At 58.4% G+C, this 17,674-nt stretch overlaps 4 protein-coding genes across 6 annotated transcripts; 1 reads left to right on the top strand and 3 right to left on the bottom strand.

Moving 5' to 3' along the window:
• Nucleotides 1–389: 389 nt before the first annotated feature.
• On the bottom strand, nucleotides 390–5,788 carry CD320 (CD320 molecule). Its single transcript, XM_042023260.1, has 5 exons — nucleotides 5,614–5,788; nucleotides 5,240–5,449; nucleotides 4,233–4,310; nucleotides 3,724–3,872; nucleotides 390–2,100 (listed from the first exon to the last, which is right to left on the bottom strand). Exons 1-4 carry the CDS (start codon nucleotides 5,744–5,746, stop codon nucleotides 3,727–3,729), a joined length of 567 nt encoding a protein of 188 aa, XP_041879194.1. The 5' UTR covers nucleotides 5,747–5,788; the 3' UTR covers nucleotides 390–2,100; nucleotides 3,724–3,726.
• Nucleotides 5,789–6,352: 564 nt separating this feature from the next.
• Nucleotides 6,353–7,915, bottom strand: NDUFA7 (NADH:ubiquinone oxidoreductase subunit A7). Its single transcript, XM_042023258.1, has 4 exons — nucleotides 7,831–7,915; nucleotides 7,657–7,706; nucleotides 7,402–7,551; nucleotides 6,353–6,592 (listed from the first exon to the last, which is right to left on the bottom strand). Exons 1-4 carry the CDS (start codon nucleotides 7,879–7,881, stop codon nucleotides 6,496–6,498), a joined length of 348 nt encoding a protein of 115 aa, XP_041879192.1. The 5' UTR covers nucleotides 7,882–7,915; the 3' UTR covers nucleotides 6,353–6,495.
• A 31-nt stretch (nucleotides 7,916–7,946) lies between these two features.
• RPS28 (ribosomal protein S28) lies at nucleotides 7,947–8,557 on the top strand. Its single transcript, XM_042023259.1, has 3 exons — nucleotides 7,947–8,052; nucleotides 8,148–8,195; nucleotides 8,265–8,557. The coding sequence occupies exons 1-3, from the start codon at nucleotides 8,014–8,016 to the stop codon at nucleotides 8,385–8,387; spliced, it is 210 nt and encodes a 69-aa protein (XP_041879193.1). The 5' UTR covers nucleotides 7,947–8,013; the 3' UTR covers nucleotides 8,388–8,557.
• Nucleotides 8,558–10,170: 1,613 nt separating this feature from the next.
• KANK3 (KN motif and ankyrin repeat domains 3) lies at nucleotides 10,171–17,129 on the bottom strand. Of its 3 annotated transcripts, none has more exons than XM_042023256.1 (10): nucleotides 17,023–17,129; nucleotides 14,995–16,731; nucleotides 14,371–14,470; nucleotides 14,033–14,230; nucleotides 13,423–13,510; nucleotides 12,869–13,088; nucleotides 12,391–12,533; nucleotides 11,964–12,164; nucleotides 11,781–11,879; nucleotides 10,171–11,602 (listed from the first exon to the last, which is right to left on the bottom strand). In XM_042023256.1, the coding sequence occupies exons 1-10, from the start codon at nucleotides 17,057–17,059 to the stop codon at nucleotides 11,546–11,548; spliced, it is 2,880 nt and encodes a 959-aa protein (XP_041879190.1). In that variant the 5' UTR covers nucleotides 17,060–17,129; the 3' UTR covers nucleotides 10,171–11,545. The 3 variants fall into 3 exon arrangements, with proteins under 3 accessions (XP_041879190.1, XP_041879191.1, XP_041879189.1); XM_042023257.1 differs by having other exon boundaries at nucleotides 10,171–11,599; XM_042023255.1 differs by having other exon boundaries at nucleotides 11,529–11,879.
• Between the last annotated feature and the right edge of the window lie 545 nt (nucleotides 17,130–17,674).

Genomic DNA, 17,674 nt, shown 5'->3' with positions numbered 1-17,674 from the left:
GCCCTGCAGCGCTTCGTGCTCTGCTCTGACAAAGAAGGGACAAGATCAGGCAGTTTTTTCACCTTGCTTTTGGCTGAGCTTCCCACTTGTCCCTGGTTCAGTAGTAGCACCTCTGGTGTTACTGTGGCATCTGTTCTCCTGTCCCCATCATCTCTGTTTGCTTTGCTCCTGTATTCATTTTCTCTGCTACAGCTGGTGCGTGCTGGAGTCGCATCTGTCCCAGGCAGGCACAGCAGCACTGGCTTCCACATAGTGCCCCATGCCAGCCCACCCACCCCAAATCCTCTTTCCAGGATGTGACAATCCAAAGGTGATGCAGCCCCTGGCCTCCCAAATACAGAATCCATGCAAACGCACAAATCCAGGAAAAATAAAAACTCCAGAACTTGTTAATTTCACATTCTTTATTCTCCTGTGTCAGTCACCACAGCTATCTCTGCCTGTCCCTGTGGAAACAGAAGACTGTGTGTGTCTTTGCAAATGGCTCCTTGATACTAAAAATAGCAGCCCTGGAATAACTCAGGACTCCAGACCACATATAGAAGTTTCTCCTGTGGGGTATGGCAGCACTCACACACTGTCCAGGAGCGGAAGACTCCTACTCCAAGGCTAATGACTGGTGTCTGCTTGGCAAGCCAAGTTCCCACCTTCAAGGCACAGAGGTCAGCAGCCAAGGCAGCAGCTTGGTGCACTTAGTGAACACTTGTGCAAGGTACACGTGGCAAACCAGAGGCACTGGGCACTAATCTGCCCCTGCACAGGCAGCTCTGAGAGGTGCACAGCACTGAGTCCTCTGGCTGGGGCTCCACGTGCCACACAGTGTCTGACCCAAGACATGACTTATTTCCAGGGACACCTCCACTAGACCAAGATGCTCGGAGCCCTGTCCAGCTGGGTCCCAGGGATGGAGTAGTCACAGCTGCTCTGGACAGCCTGTGCCAGGGCCTCACCACTCTCACCATAAAACCCTCCTTCATGTCCTACCTAAGCCCACCCTCTGCCAGTTTGTAACTGTTGCCTCTTGCCTTACAGGCCTTGGTGAAAAGCCCCTCTCCATCTTTCTTTCAATCCCCCTTTAGACATGGACAAGACACAACAAGGCTCCCTGGAGCCATCTCTTCTCCAGGGTTTGCCCTTATAAAGGTGCAGGACCTTGCACTTAACCTTATTGAAGTTCATGAGGTTCCCATGGGTCTGAAGGTCCCTCTGGATGACATCCCCCTCCCCAACTGCACACCTCAGCCTGGTCTCATCCTCAGACTGGCTGAGGGTCCACTTGTTCCCACTCTACACACCACGGACGAAAACATGGGATAGCACTGGTCCCAGTATGGACCCTCGAGGGACACCACTCATGTCAGAACAGTTTTAAGGAAGACACCATTAAGAGTGTTAAGAGGAGTCCCATGCAGCATTCGGCACTGGGGTGGGCAGAGCAGGTCTGCCAAGGGTGGAGATGTTTGTGGAAAGGAGTGTGAGAGGAGCTGCTTGCCCAGGGCCAAGGAGCTCCTTGCCCTACGTGGGCTTGGAAGACAGCACAGCAAAGCCAGAGCAACCGTCACCCCCATGGTGGCACTGTCAGTAAAAGCCTCCTGTGCACGGGACTGAGCAGCATCAAACAGTAGTGCAAACATGGAGTATCTGTCTGATCTGTGCAGCCAGTGTGAGCGCCTACAGAAATGGGTGAGAAAGCTCCTGTTCCCTGACAAAATCCAGGGGGAAGAATGAAGCAGGTGAAAAAAGGCTCCTGGCTGGAAGTAGAAGGAGACGGTTCAACAGCACCTGGCATTTCAAGGACAAAAACATCTTCGGGTCCAAGGCCACACTGGTGGGCATCAGCTTTAGCGACTGTCAGGCAGAACAATGAAGCCATTTCTACCACCTTTGGGAGGCTGTTATCACAGTGCCAGGGAAGGTTCTGTGCTATTTCTGGAGCCAAGGTAGTTCCACAATCTAAGACCCATTTACAAAGGGAGCATCCTGTCAGTATTCCAGTGTAGCAAGCCAGATTTGAGAGCTGATGTCCAATTCAGTCAGGCTCTGTGGTGAGTAGGAGACAGATCAGGCTAGTCCCACGTTATCACCTTGGCATAAGGACCCCTGTTACAAAGCCAGAAAAACACCTGGTTATTGACAGTCCTTTGGGAAGAAACCTGGTTTGACTTCAGTTTACACAAAGTGGAGGAAAAAATCCCACACCAGAAGATCAGTATCTTAGCAGGACTGCTCCATATCCTTGGCAGCAGGGAGGAAAGGGGAGAGTTCTGCTGCTTCAGGGCAGACTGAAACCCCATGCACCCAGTTGGCAAGCATCAGGGAACCTGGGTTTGTTGGTTTAACACAGCCTGGTTTTAGTGGGTGGGAGGAGCTGCTCGAAGCTTCTACTATGTCTGGCACAGAGATAATTGCTGAGGGCTCTGACGATGGGCAGGTTACCAGCCCAGTTAGAGAAGCTGGTAACACCTCTGTGATGACATATTTGAGAAAGGCAAAAAGCACGGGCAGTTCTCTTTCTTCTCCCGAGGGGTGGTGAGGCGGCCCCCGAGGGCCATCCTGGTGCAGCCGGGGCCCTCCCGAGGCCAGGGCCGCCCGTGCGGTGCCGCAGAGACGGCGTGGCCGGCAATGAAAGCATGGCCAACGTTCCCCGGTGCGGAGCCCGGGCAGGATCAACCTTTCAAGTGCAGCAAAGCTCTCTAAGAACTTTTCAACTGCTGGAACTTGAGAACAAACAAACCTACAGACACCAACCTTCTTCCAAGTCAGAGAAAAAGGAAAAGTGAGGACACGTGAGGAGAACCAACACGGTGACACCGAGGTCAGTGAAAACAAGGAGAGGGAAGAAGTGCTCCAAGTGCCGGAGCTGAAATTCTTCTGCAAGCTGTGGTGAGGACTGTAACACAACAAACTGTTTCCCTGTAATTCAGGAGGTGCCTGGGGGGTGCAGATACCCACATGCAGCCCATGAAGGAACAGTGCTCACGCTGGAACGTGTGGATACTGAAAAGCTGTAATCTAGTGAGGAACTCGAACAGAGAGAGAGAGGACCCTTGCTTCCACAGATAGAGAACCCTTGCTTCCAGACTAGAACAGCTCATCCTTAAAAGACTTAAACCCCATGAACTAAAATGACCCACGCTAGGCAGTTGTGGGAAGACTGCTTGGCCGTGGGAGGGACTCACATTACAGCACATCGGCCGGGCTGCTGCTTGTGAAAGTTAAAACCACACTGGAAAAGTTTGCAGAGAACTGTCTCCTGTGGGAAGGATCCCACGGCACAGCAGAAGAAAGAAACTTTTTTCCTTAAGTGTACTGAAGAAAGATTTTTAAGAAGTGAAAGACTGACCAAAATCCCGTGTTTTGTCTCCTTGCGTGGTCAGTGGGAAAGAGAAAGGGACTGGGAAGAAAAGGTGTTCTAAAGGTTTATTTTAGTTCTCATTACCCTTTTTACTTTTAACTCTGTTAATAAATTTTCTTTATACTGTTTAAGTTTTAAACCTGCTTTGCCTTAAAGTGTTTTTCCCCTTATCCTTAACTCATGAAGTTTTCAATTCCCCCTCCTCTGCTATAGATAGTTTTTCGTGGGTGCCTGGCACTTAGCCAGTGTCAAACCCCAGCGCTGGGAAAACCTAACCCCAAAGGGGAAAGCTCTAGAAGCCAGAAACACAGGGCAAGAAGGAATTTCTCCCTCAGGCACATGGAGCACATGGGATGCAAAATACTTAACTTTCAGGGCGAGGAGCCTTTTTGACTCTGGTCAGGCATCAGCTGTTCCCTGGCTGCTTTTTCAAGACTGAAGATGTCAGATCGGTGTTTTACTTTGGACAGACGCCACACAGCAACAGAACCTGCAGCTACCAGGATGCTCAGGAGCCCTGGAGAGGAGAGTGCACAAGCAGAGACCCACTCACTGCCCTGGTCTGGGCGTTGGGACTGGGCTCTGCTGCTCAACACCATGAGCCAACAGCCAGAGATGAGCAGTGACCCTGGAGAGCAAAGGACGGACAGAGAGGAAGCAAGTTAGTGCCAGATGGCGCAGAATGGCCTTTCCAAAGATGCAGCACATCCAAGGCAGAGCAATAATTAAGCTGTGGTGTCAGGCCTCTCTTAGCCTCCCAGCCCAGCAAAAGCGGCTTCTGATACAGGTCTGGAATTGACCCCATCAGGATACTCAATTTATAGCCCAAGGTAGGTAGGTCCAAGACCATGTGCAGCACTCATTGAGTCTCACATACCTGCAGCAATCAAGATCCATGTGTAACCTTGACTCCTCGATGGCACAGAGACCTCAGGCTCAGGCGTAGCTGAAGCCTCTGTGAGGAAAGAGTAACAAGTCCATGAGGCTTCCAACTCACCTTATGGTCAGCACTCAAAGCAATCTTCAGTCCACACCCGGCTGAGTTACTAGCTCACCTCAAGAGCACCAAGAGGCCTTTACCAATTTAAGCAAAACCTTATCTGCCGCTACTGTGATTAACCCACACTGGAAGAAAAAACGTCCTACTGGAAACGCATACCAGGAAAAGGTGGGAAATTGCCCAGCTGGAGCTGGAACTGCAGCATCCTAGCCTGTCGTCGTGGCACTGAGAAGCCACAGGTACAACCAAAACACAGCTCTTTACCTCGCCTGCCAATTGAATTGGTGCAGGCATCAAACCCAAACCCAGTCTCTCACACCTGCAAGTAATCCCCCTCCTCTCCACACCCTCGGCAAGCCCCCGGGTGAGGGAAGCCAGAACAGCCCCTCCAAGCACCCCAGACAGCCAGTGGGTCTGACAAAGGATGCTCCAGAGCCGAGTAGCTCTGCTACCGACAGTGCTGGGGTGCGGACACAGCTGGACACAAGCCCAGACACTGTGTCTGCAGCTCCTGGCCAGCCTGGATGGCCCAGAACTTCCTCCTCATCCTCTTCCCTTCAACCCGCCCATTCCTCAGACATCAGAGGAGCTCGGGAGGTGGACAGATTCCAGTGTTTTCTCGTTTGAAGTTGCAACTGGGAATTGCATGTCCTGGAAGAAGGAATAAAGTACTTCAAAGGCGCTTCCCGAGGGAGCCCTGGGGGGCGTCATCGCCGTCCCCACCAGGAGAAGCTGAAGGTGGGGGCCCCCATAGCGCTTCCTCCACTCACAGTGACCCGCGGTGACCGCAGCTGCCCCGGACCGGCCACAGACGGCGGGGAACAAAGGCTTCGGTCCGGCTTGCCGCCCCCACTCCCGGCCTCCCGCTGCCCGCGCCCCCGTACCTGCGCTGCCGGTGGGCGGCACCGCCGAGCTCCTCGGCGGGGTCACCGCGGGGCCGCCGGGACTCGGCTCCGCCGCGGTCGCGGTCCCGCAGCCCCACTCGTCCCCGCCGTCGTCACAGTCGGGGTGGCCGTCGCAGCGCCAGTCGCGGTGGAAGCAGGGGGCGTCGGGCGCGCAGCGGAACTCGTCCGGGCGGCAGGGGGACGGGGCGGCTGCGGGGGGACGGGCGCGTGAGGGCAGGCGTGAGGGGCGCCCCCCGCGCCCCCCAACGGGGAGACCCCGCGCGCAGGGGGCACGAGGGCTCCAGCCAATGAGAGCGAAGGGCGTGTGCGGTGAACCAATGAGCGGCACCCGCCCGGGCCCTCCCCCGGCTCACCGTTGCCTGGCGGGAGCGGGAGCGGCGGGAGCGGGAGCGGCAGCACCGGCACCGGCGGCGGCACCGGCGGCAGCAGCAGCAGCAGCAGCAGCAGCACCGGGAGCCCCGGCGGCAGCAGCCGCGGCCCGGCCATGCCGCGGGCCCGCACCGGACGGACGCGCCACTACAAATGCAGAGGGCGCAAGCAGAGCGCGTGCGCTCAAGCCCGACCTCCACCAATGGGGTGCCCGAGGGGGCGGGGCCCCCTCAAGGGCGCACGCCCACGCCCCGCCCACCCCCGCACTTTTCGCGGCGGGGCCTCCGGGCCGTGCCGGCTCCGGGCTCCCTGCGAGGCAGCGGACGGAGCTGCTACTGCCCGGCTGAGCCCCTTCCCGGCTCCAGGAACAGCCACCCTCTCCCGCAGTTCCCTGGAAATCCATCAGCACCGCAGTCGGCAGTGACGTGCAGGGCAGGGGCTGGACAGCGCCCGGCTGGACCGAGCAGCGTGCGGTCACAGAAAGGACACTGGCGCTGACAGGTGGGGGACGGGGCGGGGGGGAAGTGCCCCAGGCTGCTGAACCTGGGCACGGGGGGAGCCCTGTGAGCGAGGCTGTGCTTTACTCAGCTCTGCTTTACTCAGCTCTGCTCTTCACTGACTACAGCTCACAAATGCCCCAGTGCTGTGTCGCTATTCCAACCAACCAAGTACACTGGTATTTAAAGATCAGTAACTTGAATAAATCAAATAAAATAGACAAAATGGGAGGTGGAAATCACAGCTTTATATACATTTATTAGTCAGACATCAGCTCCCTGCAGCAGCCCTGGAGCCACAACCAGCACAGCCACCCCATCAGAGCTGCTCTGGAACCACCTGTGCCCATCATGCAGACCCCCCCCAGCTCACAAGTAGGGCTCGTCCTTGGAAATTTCCCACTTCCTAAGTGGTGGTCCTGGTGTCACTGGTTTCTTCCCCGCTGTTGTCGCTGCAGTGTCTGAACTGGGGTAGAGAAAAGAGGAGAGAGAAGAGGCCTTAGTAACACTCCGGAATTACACTTGGATTTAATCAGAAGCCCAGGTTGCAAGGTAGTGCTGGAGGTGTTTGTTAATCAGAGTCCCAGAATGGTTTGGATTGGGTGGGACTTTAAAGCCCATCTCGTTCTAGCCCCTGCCATGGGCAGGGACACCTTCCAGGTTGCTCCAAGACCCATCCAACCTGGCCTGGAACACTTCCAGGGATGGGGCAGACACAGTTTCTCTGGGCAACCTGTGCCAGGACCTCCCAACCCTCCCAGGGAACAATTCCTTCCCAATATCCCATCTAACCCTGCCCTCTGGATGTGGGAAGCCATTCCCTCTTGTTCTGGCACTCCAGGCCCTTGTTCCCAGTCCCTCTGCAGCTCTCCTGGAGCCCCTTTAGGCCCTGCAAGGGGCTCGGAGCTCTCCCTGGAGCCTTCTCCTCTCCAGGTGAGCACCCCCAGCTCTCCCAGCCTGGCTCCAGAGCAGCGGGGCTCCAGCCCTCGGAGCCCCTCCGTGGCCTCCTTTGGACTCATTGCAACAGCTCCTTTCTTGGTGGCCCCAGAGCTGGACAAATGCTCCAGGTGGGGTCTCACCAAAGCAGAGCAAGTGAACTTCCTCCCACCCCACTTAATTGCAAGGAAATATAGACCCAAATAATTAGTCCCACATTCTTCTGCCAATCTGGGTAACTCCCCACTGCTGCTGGGCACATTCTGTGCTCCTGGTGTAAATCAGGGCTGAGCCCGCTCCGCGGCGGTAGCCGTGCGGCACCGCCCGCATCAGACCTACCTGCCGGCCGGTGCCCCCGCTGGCAGGGTTCTCTGCGCCGCCGCCACCACCACGGGCGGCAGCGACTCCCGGCGCCCGTCCCGGCTGCAGTAATAGTTATCTGCGAATTTGTGGCTGGGGCCCACCGGGAGCCGCGGCGGCGGCTGGGTCCTAGGCAGAGAACGACGCGAGCGTCAGCGGCGGGGCCGGGGTGGGGGCGGCTCAGCGCCCGGCTCAGCGCCCCGCCCGCCGCCCGGCCCGGCCCGGCCCCGGCACCTCTTAGCGATCTCCTCGTAGCGCAGCTGCAGCTTCGCCTGGAGGTCCCGCTGCAAGGCAAGGCCACAGCAGCTCAGGCGGGGCTGCCGCCCTGCACCGGAGGCTCTGCGGAGCCGGGGGCGCAGCGCAGCGTCCCGCGGGGCAGAGGAGCCCCGAGCCCGGGGATGTTCTTACCCCCGCCAGGAAGTTGCGGAGCCGCTGGACCAGACGAGTTGCCGTCGCCATTTTGGCCGCGGTGAAGGGCAGGGGCGCGGGGGACGCCGGGAGCGCGCGCGCGGAACGCTGGGTCTCGCGAGCCTTGGCGCTATATAAGGCGGCGCGGGAGGGAGCCGCCCCTTTCCGCGCCCTGGAGCCGCCATGGACACGAGCCGCGTGCAGCCCATCAAGCTGGCCCGGGTGGGTACGGGGGCTGGGGGGACCGGGCTGGGCTGCGCCGGGTCGCACCGCGCCGGGTCGCACCACCGCGCTGACCCTCCACTCTGTCCCCGTAGGTCACCAAGGTGCTGGGCCGAACCGGCTCTCAAGGGCAGTGCACTCAGGTGAGCGGGCCGGGCGGGCGCGGTGCCGCGGGCCGGGCTCGTCCAGGCTGACGCGGTTCCCCCCCGCAGGTGCGCGTGGAGTTCATGGACGACACGAGCCGCTCCATCATCCGCAACGTGAAGGGGCCGGTGCGCGAGGGCGACGTCCTCACCCTGCTGGAGTCGGAGCGCGAGGCCCGGCGGCTGCGCTGAGCGGGGCCCGGGGCCTCTCCTGCTCCGGATCGTCCGTCGGCGGAGGGAGCCTGGCGCCCATCGCCGGATCGCCCGTCGGGGATGGAGCCTGGCGCAGCTCGTTCGGCCGTGGGTCGGGGGTGCGGAGGAGCGTGGCGGCCGCGTCACTGCAATAAAGGGTTTTTCCAGTAGCGCCTTGCCCGGGTTTCACTCAGCGAGCGCCTGACACCTCTGTTTTGTCTCACACCTGAGCACCTGCTGCTTTTCTCGGGTTCAGTAGCAGCATGCCCTGCTTGTTAGTGGGGTTACACATAATGTCTTCATTGTAATATCACTTCGTTATTGCATCTTTACTGACCTGGCATAACAAAAATAATTTTGTTTTGATTACAGTAGCCTTAATCCTGACCTTCCTGGTAAGCGATTTTCTGTATGTGATGAAGTGGTACTGGAAACTTACTGGACCTCAGTGGAGTTTAATCACAGGTTGAAAGTCAAGCTTGGTACCGGCTTGCAAAGCAACAGCCTGCTACTTCTCTGTGTCTGTCCTGAGTAAACTGCTCAGTGAATGCTGGCATAAATACACCTGCTTGCTGTCCTTCCTGGCAGTCACATGCAGAGAGCAAGTGCTTGTCATTCCTCTTTGATTTATTGACTCCTCCATTTCTCTTTGGCTTTCCCTTCCACCACAAAATTAGTTAGCAAGATGTGTTGTTTTAGGATATTACATAAGTCAAAAGTAAGGCTGAAAAGTTTAGAATGAGCCTGAAAACTGCTGGTTCAAGGGCAGGTGTTTAAGGACTGGTGTTTTTTATCTGCTTATAGAGTGGTGCAGGTTTTGTGGTGTGTGTGAGCAGAGTCAGATCTGCAGCCTCTCATGTAAGGTCTCTGATGGGGAGTGGTTTTTGTCTGCAGTGTCCTGAGCTTGACTGAGGCAGTTCAGCGGCAGCTGTAACTGAGGATTTGGGTGTCCTAAAGCTGAGCAGAGCACTGCTGGGACAGATGGGTAAAATGCTGAACTGGAGCAGGCACTGACGATTGTTGTAGGGCTGATGTTAAGAGTGTGGGATTTGTCCTTTCTGCCAGTTCTAGTTGTGCCCTGGGCAGCTCATGGGCAGCATGAGGCGTGGAATTTGTGCCATGGAGAAAGCCCTTGTGTTTGTGCTGTTGCTTGATGTCATTTACGATTCTTTGGGGGGTGTTTCAGAGCATTAGCACAAGGCTGCGATCCCTGGCTCGCGTGACGCAGAGCTCAGAACTGGTTGTGTGTGCCAGAATTCCTCTCAGAGTTCAGTTCCGTGGCTGCTGTTTATTTCCTCACAGCTTCAGCGGTGACCCAAGAGTGTTTGCTCTGGCCCCTGCCAGCCCTGAGTGCTGGGTGACTGGGATAGAGTGGCTTAGAGAGCTGTATCCCTTCTGGAATATCCATGTGGGGTCAGCCGGGTCTCTGTCCACATGAGGAGGGAGGCAATTTGCATCCTCACACTTGGTCTGGTGATTGCCCTTTAATGATGCAGTGTAATATGAGCACCACAGAGAACCAGGGGTGGTACAGGGCTGCAGCTGGCCCTGCGTCCATCTTGGTCCTGCAGAACGAAATGGGCAGAGACACCACTGCACCTGCCTGGGACACCTCAGCAGGAAGAAAACAGACGGAGGGATGTAGCCACTGCATAAACTTGCAGTGAATGACTTGGAATGTGGGGTCCCCTGCTCAGGTCAGGGGCTGTGCCAGGCTGTGCCTCTGCTGCAGCTCTTGCAGGGTTTGTTGTGAGCCAGACAAGGAGGTAGGAGACTGCTGATGTCACTGTAATATTTCAAAATAACTTTAAATTGTATTTATATCTTAAAAATACCAATATTGAAATACCAGTAAACAGAGTAGTGTATTAGGGAGTGGCAGTGAGCGCTGTATATTAACTCCAGTGCAAAGCTAAGAGCAAGTTTCTGGGGAGGGCTGTGGGGTTCCCCAGCTCAGACCAGAGCAGGCAGGGGCAGAAGTGGTGAGGCTGGGCCAAGGAGCAGGAATGGGGCCTGTGACACATTACCTTTGTGAAGGGCTCAGAGCACAGCTGCCTTCCCATGCAAAACCCTTGTTTCTCCCGGTCCTCGTCCTTACCCTGTTCCCACCCTGCACGGCACTCACACACTTGCATAGACACGTGTTCTTTGACGTACATGTTCCCCTTTGCAGGCTCTACCTGTGTGCTCTGAGCTCTTCCAGCCCATGTGTTTTTCCTGGTGCTGCTGTCAGCTGCTCTCCTCCCTTTTGGGATGGGAAGTGGGCAGAGAGGGACTTGGCTGTGGGCTCTGGCTGTCTGCACAGCCTGGGGGACTGGTTAATTGGGGAAATGTTTAGGAGGTAATTGGTCTCTCTCCCTTGGGAGAAGGACCTGCTCCCCATGTGGGTTATCAGCTAGGCAGGCTTAGTTGCCAAATGCATCCTTGGCCCTCAGCCCCTTTTGTCACTTGGCTGCAACTAACCCCAACTGCTCAGAGGTTTTGCTCCCATTGAGCAAATCAAATCCCAAGTGATTTCATGTTGAACTTCATCCTTTGGCCAAGCAATACAGTTTTTTTGCTTTGTGTGCATGTGCTAGAAAAGAAAAAAAATCTGATTTCAGCTAGGAAAGGAAATGCCAGAAAAGAAGGGCAAGTATTTGAGTCTGGAAATGCTCCCAGCCCCTATCCAAGGCAGTATTCCCTCTCCCATTGCTGCACAGGACGTGCCTGCAGAGCACCACGTCCCTGCTGGGGCCAGGAGCCGTCACTTGGCCCTCCTGGCTCCATGTCACTGGCACTGGCTGCTGTCTCAGAGCTGCCGGAGAGCACAAACCAAGTGCTGTTTCTGCTGGGTTGTTTCTCTGCTGTTCCTCCTTGCAGAGGGCTCAGAGGTGGTGCAGCTCCGGTGGTCACGGCAGGGAGCAGAGGGGATGGGGTGGCTTCTGCTCCCCGTGTGTCCCACCCCGAGGTCACTTGGCTCCTGTCACTTGGTGCAGTGAGGTGGCTGCGCATGGGCTGCATCCAGCGGAAGAGACGGGCAAGGGAGGCCCAGGGATGGTGCTTGTGATGGGACTGAAGCTGCAGGGAGCGGGTTGGCACAGAGGGGGTGGCAGGTGAGAGGATGTGAATCACAGCCCAGTGCTGATGGTGGCCCCTGGCTGGATCCCAAGGTCACTCTAATTTGGTTTCTTTGGACTCCCAGGGCTCTTTGTGGCTGTCGGTGACATCCCCTGCTGCAGAGAGAGTAGAGTCACCAGAGACCCCTCCAGTGACTCCAGGTCAGGGCCAGCAGGGCTGTTCTGAGCATGTAGCACCCAAAATGCTCTGCTCTTGCTCCTGCAGCCTTTTCCTGGAGACACTCATCTGTGTCACAGCCCTTTCCCCTCCCGTGGGGAGTGGTGTGGTACTCACAGGTGCCTGCGCCTTCGTGCCATTGAGGTGGGCGTAGAGGAGCGTGGCGATGTCACTGTGACCAGCCTCCAGCGCGATGGCAACAGCATTGTTACCATCCTAGAAAGTAAGGGAGAGCATGTAGAAAGGGGTTTGGGGACAGGACGTAGTGTGGGCTGCCCAGGCCCAGTGGCAGAGCCTTACACTGTCCACGATGGAGATGTTGCAGGTGGGCTGAGCCAGCAGCAGCTTCACGGTCTCCACGCGGCCGTGCTCGCAGGCGCACATCAGCGCGGTCGAGCCCTCCTCATCCTGCAGGTTCACGTCGGCCCCGCAGGCGAGCAGGGCTTCCACCATCTCCTGCCGGCCATGGCTGACGGCCAACATCAGCGCCGTCTGGCCAGCCTGCGAGGAAGGGACACTGCCAGGCCACCTCTGCCCCCACTGTGCTCCCCACTTGTCCCCGCACCACAGGACCACTGCTGAGACAGCCCCGCTCCCTCCCTATGCGCTGACACCTCCGGGTTTTGGAGCCATTGGCCTGCCCTTGGAAAAGCTGAGTGTGGCTCTGGCATCTGCTTGGGGGTGGGAGTTGAGGATCAGGATGTGGTGGCCCTCAGCCCGCACCAACCTGGCTGGCCTTGGCGTTGACGTTGCCCATGCTGAAGAGCCTCCTGACCACATTCATGTCCTCCTCCTGCTCAACGGCTGCCAGTGCTGCCAGCATGAGGGCGGTGTACCCAGCTTTGTTCTGGTGGTCCACGTTACAGATCCCTGCGGGGGTGGGGAGAGGGGCTCAGGATGCTGCAGGGCTGGTGGGAGACATGGACCAAGCCACGTGCCTAGCTCCCCCTCACAGTCCTGCCCAGGGTGCTGTGGCCATCCCACAGGCACAGAACTGCTGATGGATCTCCCCCATCAAATCTGGGCTCCCAAACGGACTGGGGTGACTGCTTATCCTCATACCTATGAACAGACACAGCCTGGGGCAGCTCTTCTTGCCCCTCTTACTGCCAGTGCCTTCCCCCTGTGCTGACATGGCCAGGCCATGACCTGGGGTACAGTGGGATGGTGGCCAGGGGATGTTTCTGGGGGTGGGGGGCACTGACCCGTATCCAGCAGCAGCCGCACGATGTGGAAGTTGGAGTGGGAGACACTGTAGTGCAGGGCCGTGTTGCCATTCCCGTCTGCCAGGTTCACCACGTGGGTCAGGAGAGCTGGTGAGACCTCGGCAAAGGCCAGGAGGTGGTTGGCAACTGTGTCAGGGACGGACGACTTTTGGCTGGACAGACGGAACCACTCCTGAAGGACCAGGCTGCTGCTGGCGAGCTGTGGGCAGAGAGGGGCTGAGCTCCTGCTAAGCCTCTGCAGGGCCTCGCACCCTGGCACGCACCCCTGCTGCCAGCCCGGGGCGGGGAGCAGAATCCCTGCTCCAGAGGGGGTGGGTGAAGGTAGGACCCTGAACTGCCCAAACCCATGCTGGGCATGGCCTGAACTGAGTTCACATGGGCTTTGCAGTATCTGGGACAAACCCTGGAGCAAAGGGCTGTATTTTGGGGGAAGGTGCTGAGCCAGGCTTTGCTGGTCCCTCTCTGGGTAGGGCCAGCCCTGGGGGATGTTGGCAGGGGCTGGGCAAGCCATCCCACCCCAGTGCTCCACTCACCACCTCTTTGCTCTTGGCAGCACCGGGGTGGCCCAGGTGGGTCTTGACGATGAGGCAGGCCTCCCTCATCCTGGGGCTCAGCTCGAACCTGTGGAGAGCATGAGGATGTCTGCAGTGTGGGGCTGCATCACCCCACCAAACCTGTGGAGCACCCTGACTTCCCCTGCAGAGCTCCCTAGTGCCTGTAACTCCACAAGGTCCCCAGAGTGCAACCTCCAGCCTGGTGGCTGCACCCTTGCTGCTTCAGCCTCTGCAAACCTCCATAGAACGGAGCCTTATATGGATGTGCTTGGGCACAATTCACCCATTCTTAGGCCACATTTTTTTTCCTTTTGTTGAAAAATGCTATTTGAAGGCTGTTGGGGTTTTTTGTCCCCCTCTAAACTATCTTCTGCAGCAAAGGGGCATCTGGGGCCTCTCATTCTTTCCTTAGGAGACCCAAGAAACTGGAAGGATTGTTTTCTGCTGAATGGTCTCTGCAGGAGCTGAATGGGTTTTTCCCACCAATGGCACTGAAGCTGGGGCAGATGCCCCGAGCTGGCAGGGCCAATGCCATGGCTCCCAGCTGCACAGGGCCCGGGAGCAGGGAGCCTTCCCCACTGGCACTTACTTTTCCTTCACCTCGGGGGGCTCCAGCAGGGTCACGTCAGTCCCCTTGCACTCCAGCCTGGGCTCACACGTGCCTTCTCCAGCCTCCTCCTCTGAGGTTTCGGTGTCTCCCTGCTCTGAACTGTTGGAGCTGTTGGTTGAAGCCTTCTCAGAGGAGCTGTTGCCTTCTTCCTCCTCCTCACTGGATGTGCTTTCATACCTGCACAGAAGGAGGATGCTCAGTGGCAACACAGCACCAGCCTGGCCCCCTTCAGGCCCTGCCACTGGCCCCAGCCCAGGACAGGGATGCAGGGGACCAGGATTGGCTCACGGGGGTGGCAGGAGCCCCTGAGCACGTACTCCCCATTCAGCACGCCCACAAACTGCAGGCTCTTCTTGCTGCCCTCCGCCTCACTCCGGGGAGCACCATCCCGCTTCTTCATGATCGACTTCAGGGCTCCTACAGGGAAAGAGATGGATGTCAAGGGCCAGTGAGCAAGAATCATAGAATTTCAGAATCACAGAATGGTCTGGGTTAAAGGAGACCTTAAAGATCATCTCATTCCAACTCCATTGCCATAGTCAGGGACACCTTCCACTAGACCAGGTTGCTCAGAGCTCCATCCAACCTGGCCTTAAACACTTCCAGGGATGGAGCATCCAGAACTTATCTAGGTAACCTGTGCCAGGGCCTCACCACTTCACAGTAAAGAATTTTGCGTAATATCTAACCTAAACCTGCTGTTGTTTTGAAACCATTCCCCCTTGTCCTGTCACTACATGCTCTTGTAAACAGTCTCTCCCTGGGGCTAGCCAAGCACCCCAAACCCCCTAGACCCCCGGGCAGGCATGAAAGGGACATGGGCAACTGCTGGGGCATGAGTAGAGTTGGCCCTGCAGGCATTGTCCCCGACAGGGCCAGCCTCTCTCTTCCTGCAGGAACATTCCAATCCAGACCCTGGCATCATTGCTGGTGACACTCACCGGCCACAGGGCTTGGGGCAGCTCCACTGTCCTGCACTGGGGATAGGTCCCGGTTGCTGTGTGTCGTCTCCAGCACAGCTGGCCCAGGGGCTTGGCTGTCTGGGCACATCCCCCCTGTTGCTCCTGCAGCCGGCACTGAGGGGCTGCTCAGGCTGTCACCCAGGCCAGGCTGCATCACACTGCCCGCACCAGGCTCCTTCTCCTCTCCTGCCAGGACAATGCCGCCCACATCTGTCTGGCTGCCCTTGTCATCGCAGCTGGCAGCTGAATCGGGTCCGACTGCCACGTCCCGCCCGTTGGGGGAGCAGCCCACGGCGACGCAGGAGGTCGGGGGGCAGCACTCCACGCCTGCCTCTGCCGTCTCTGGGGGGTCGCCAGCTGCCCGGCTTTGTGTCACCACCGCAGCCTCCACCAGCGCCTCGGCCACCTGCGGCTTGGCCATCACCTCCTTGTCCGCCTGCCCGTAGGGCCGGCGGGCGCACACCTCCAGCCGCAGCTCCTCCAGCTCCCGCGTGGCCTCCTGCAGGTGCCCCTCCATCAGGGTGATCACGTCCTTCTGGTGCCCCACGGTCTGCTGCAGCAGCTCCAGCTCCCGCTCCGCCTCAGTGGCCAGCCCCAGCGAGGACTCCAGCACCCAGACGGCCACATCCCTGCGTCCCCGTGTGCCGCCGTCTGGTGCATCCCCGCTCTCCTGCTGCGACCGGTAGTAGAAGACGGCATCTGTCATGGGCCGGTCCTCACCCACTGCCACAGAGCGGCACGGCCTCTCAGCCACCCTGGGGCTCCTGCCTGGCCAAGCCCTGATGCCCCGCTCCGGCACAGCCAGCTTCTCTGTCAGCTTCCTCAGCTCTACAATTTTGCTCGTTCGCCCCTTCGCTGGCTCTGCTTCACTCTCTGGCCCCGTGCGGGGCGGCTCCTCAGCCCCTGCCCCTGCCTCAGAGCCAGAGGGGTGATACAGTGCCCCGCCAGGCTCTGCTGACAGCTTCTCCAGCAACTTTGCCTTCTCCCTCTTCAACTCATAGATCTGCATCTCCAGGAGGGGGATGGTTTTCACCTGCTCCTCCAGGTCCCGGAGCTGCCGCAGGGCTGCAGCCATCTGCTCCCGCACGTGCTGCAGCGGGGCCGTGCTGAGCCCCGCAGCCGGAGTGCTGCGCCCCGAGCTGCCAGGGCTCACCCGGCCCCAGCCCGCCTGGCCTTCGGAGCCCACTGGCACCCAGTGGGGTGGCTGGCTCAGGGCGCCCGGCAGGCCACTGTGGGAGGGACCGCCAGTATCCTGCAAACGGCCCTGCTCCTGCTCCAGCCTCCTGCTCGTCTCCAGCAAGGTCTTCTCCACCCGCGGGTTTCGCACAAGGCACTTGCGGGTGGGAGGTGGAAGCAGCCGTACTGGTGGTGGTGAGATGGGGTGGGAGGCTGGCTTGCTCGCAGGCTCCAGGGGTGCTCGGCCGTGCGGGGACAGCAGCAGCGCAGTCCTGCCCTCCTCGCTGGCCGTGGAGGTGAGGGACTCGGTGGAGGTCCAGGCGCTGGCGTGGCTGCTGGGGCTGCGCAGGGTGCTGGATGGTGCACGGGACCCTTTTGCCCTGCGAGGCAGTGGCACTTTCTTGAGTGTTTGGCCACTTTCAATATCATCAACATATTTCAGGAAATCAAGGTCCAGCAGGAAGCCGTAGGGGGTTTCCACGGAATACGAGCTCTTCTCTCCATCGTCCTGGTCCCGGTACAAGAACGGGCCCCCAAGATCTGCAAGAGGAGCAGGGACAGTAAGGCAGGGACCTGGTGGAGACAGGACGGCTTTTCCAACTGGGTTATAACTGCAGAATTTGCAGCCTGCAGGCCCCTCCCCTCCATGATGTGTGATGTGTCTGTCTCCAACACCCTCGGTGCCACAGGGTGTCACAGGGTATCCACTCCATGTCAGGGCTGGTGCTGCAGTGAGGAACTCCACGGGGCTGGGAGGGGACAGCTCAGCCCTGCCACCCACCTCGCACTCCTTCCACTGTCACTACCTGGTGACAGCCCTGGTCTCTTTACCTGGGAGGTTCTGGTTCAGGGGTGCCGGCTGAGCCATCTTCTCCCCAGAATGCTGCTGACCAGGGGACCATCAACCTGCAACAACGAGACCAAACCCTGTGACCCCAGGGCTGGCGAGCCCCAGGCAGACACACAGCCCTGCTGCCCGCTCGGGGAGAGCCCTCTGGCTGCCCCCTGTCATCTGCCAGGTCCCCTGGCCTCCCCCAGCCCAGGGCTGACACTGGAGCCGGTGGCCGGGCGCGCACAGTGCTGCCTGTGGGGCCGGGATTGTTTGTACATTTAAGGAATGCTCCGCAGCTCGGCTGGGATGGCCATGCTGCCAGCTCCGAGGGTCACGAGTTGGAGCTTGGCCATACAGTGGGAGCAGGCCAGGAAAAAAAGGAGGCTGAAACCTGTATAGGTGCAATACTCAGTGCGAAGTTTGCTTTGGATAAAGGGAACCGATGCTTTGGCAAAGCCACGCGACTGCAGGGAGCTGCCAGCACCCATCAGTGCTGCGTGTGATGTCCATTCTTGCTGTCCAGGGTGCACCACAAGGCCTCAGGGGTGTCCTGAGGGGCCAATGACCTCCAGGAGAGACCTGACTGCTTTTCCCTGTCAATAACATGGGATAAGGCAGAGGGGAATGAAATGGGAGCCTGGTTTTCCCAGG

This window comes from Corvus kubaryi, unplaced genomic scaffold (genome assembly GCF_017639235.1).
Source record: "Corvus kubaryi isolate FWS band 111438036 unplaced genomic scaffold, C.kubaryi_AGA036_p1.0 37241, whole genome shotgun sequence".
In the NCBI taxonomy this organism is placed as follows: domain Eukaryota; kingdom Metazoa; phylum Chordata; class Aves; order Passeriformes; family Corvidae; genus Corvus; species Corvus kubaryi.
Note: the sequence above shows the minus strand (reverse complement) of the source record. Positions and strands in the feature narration are given on the sequence as shown.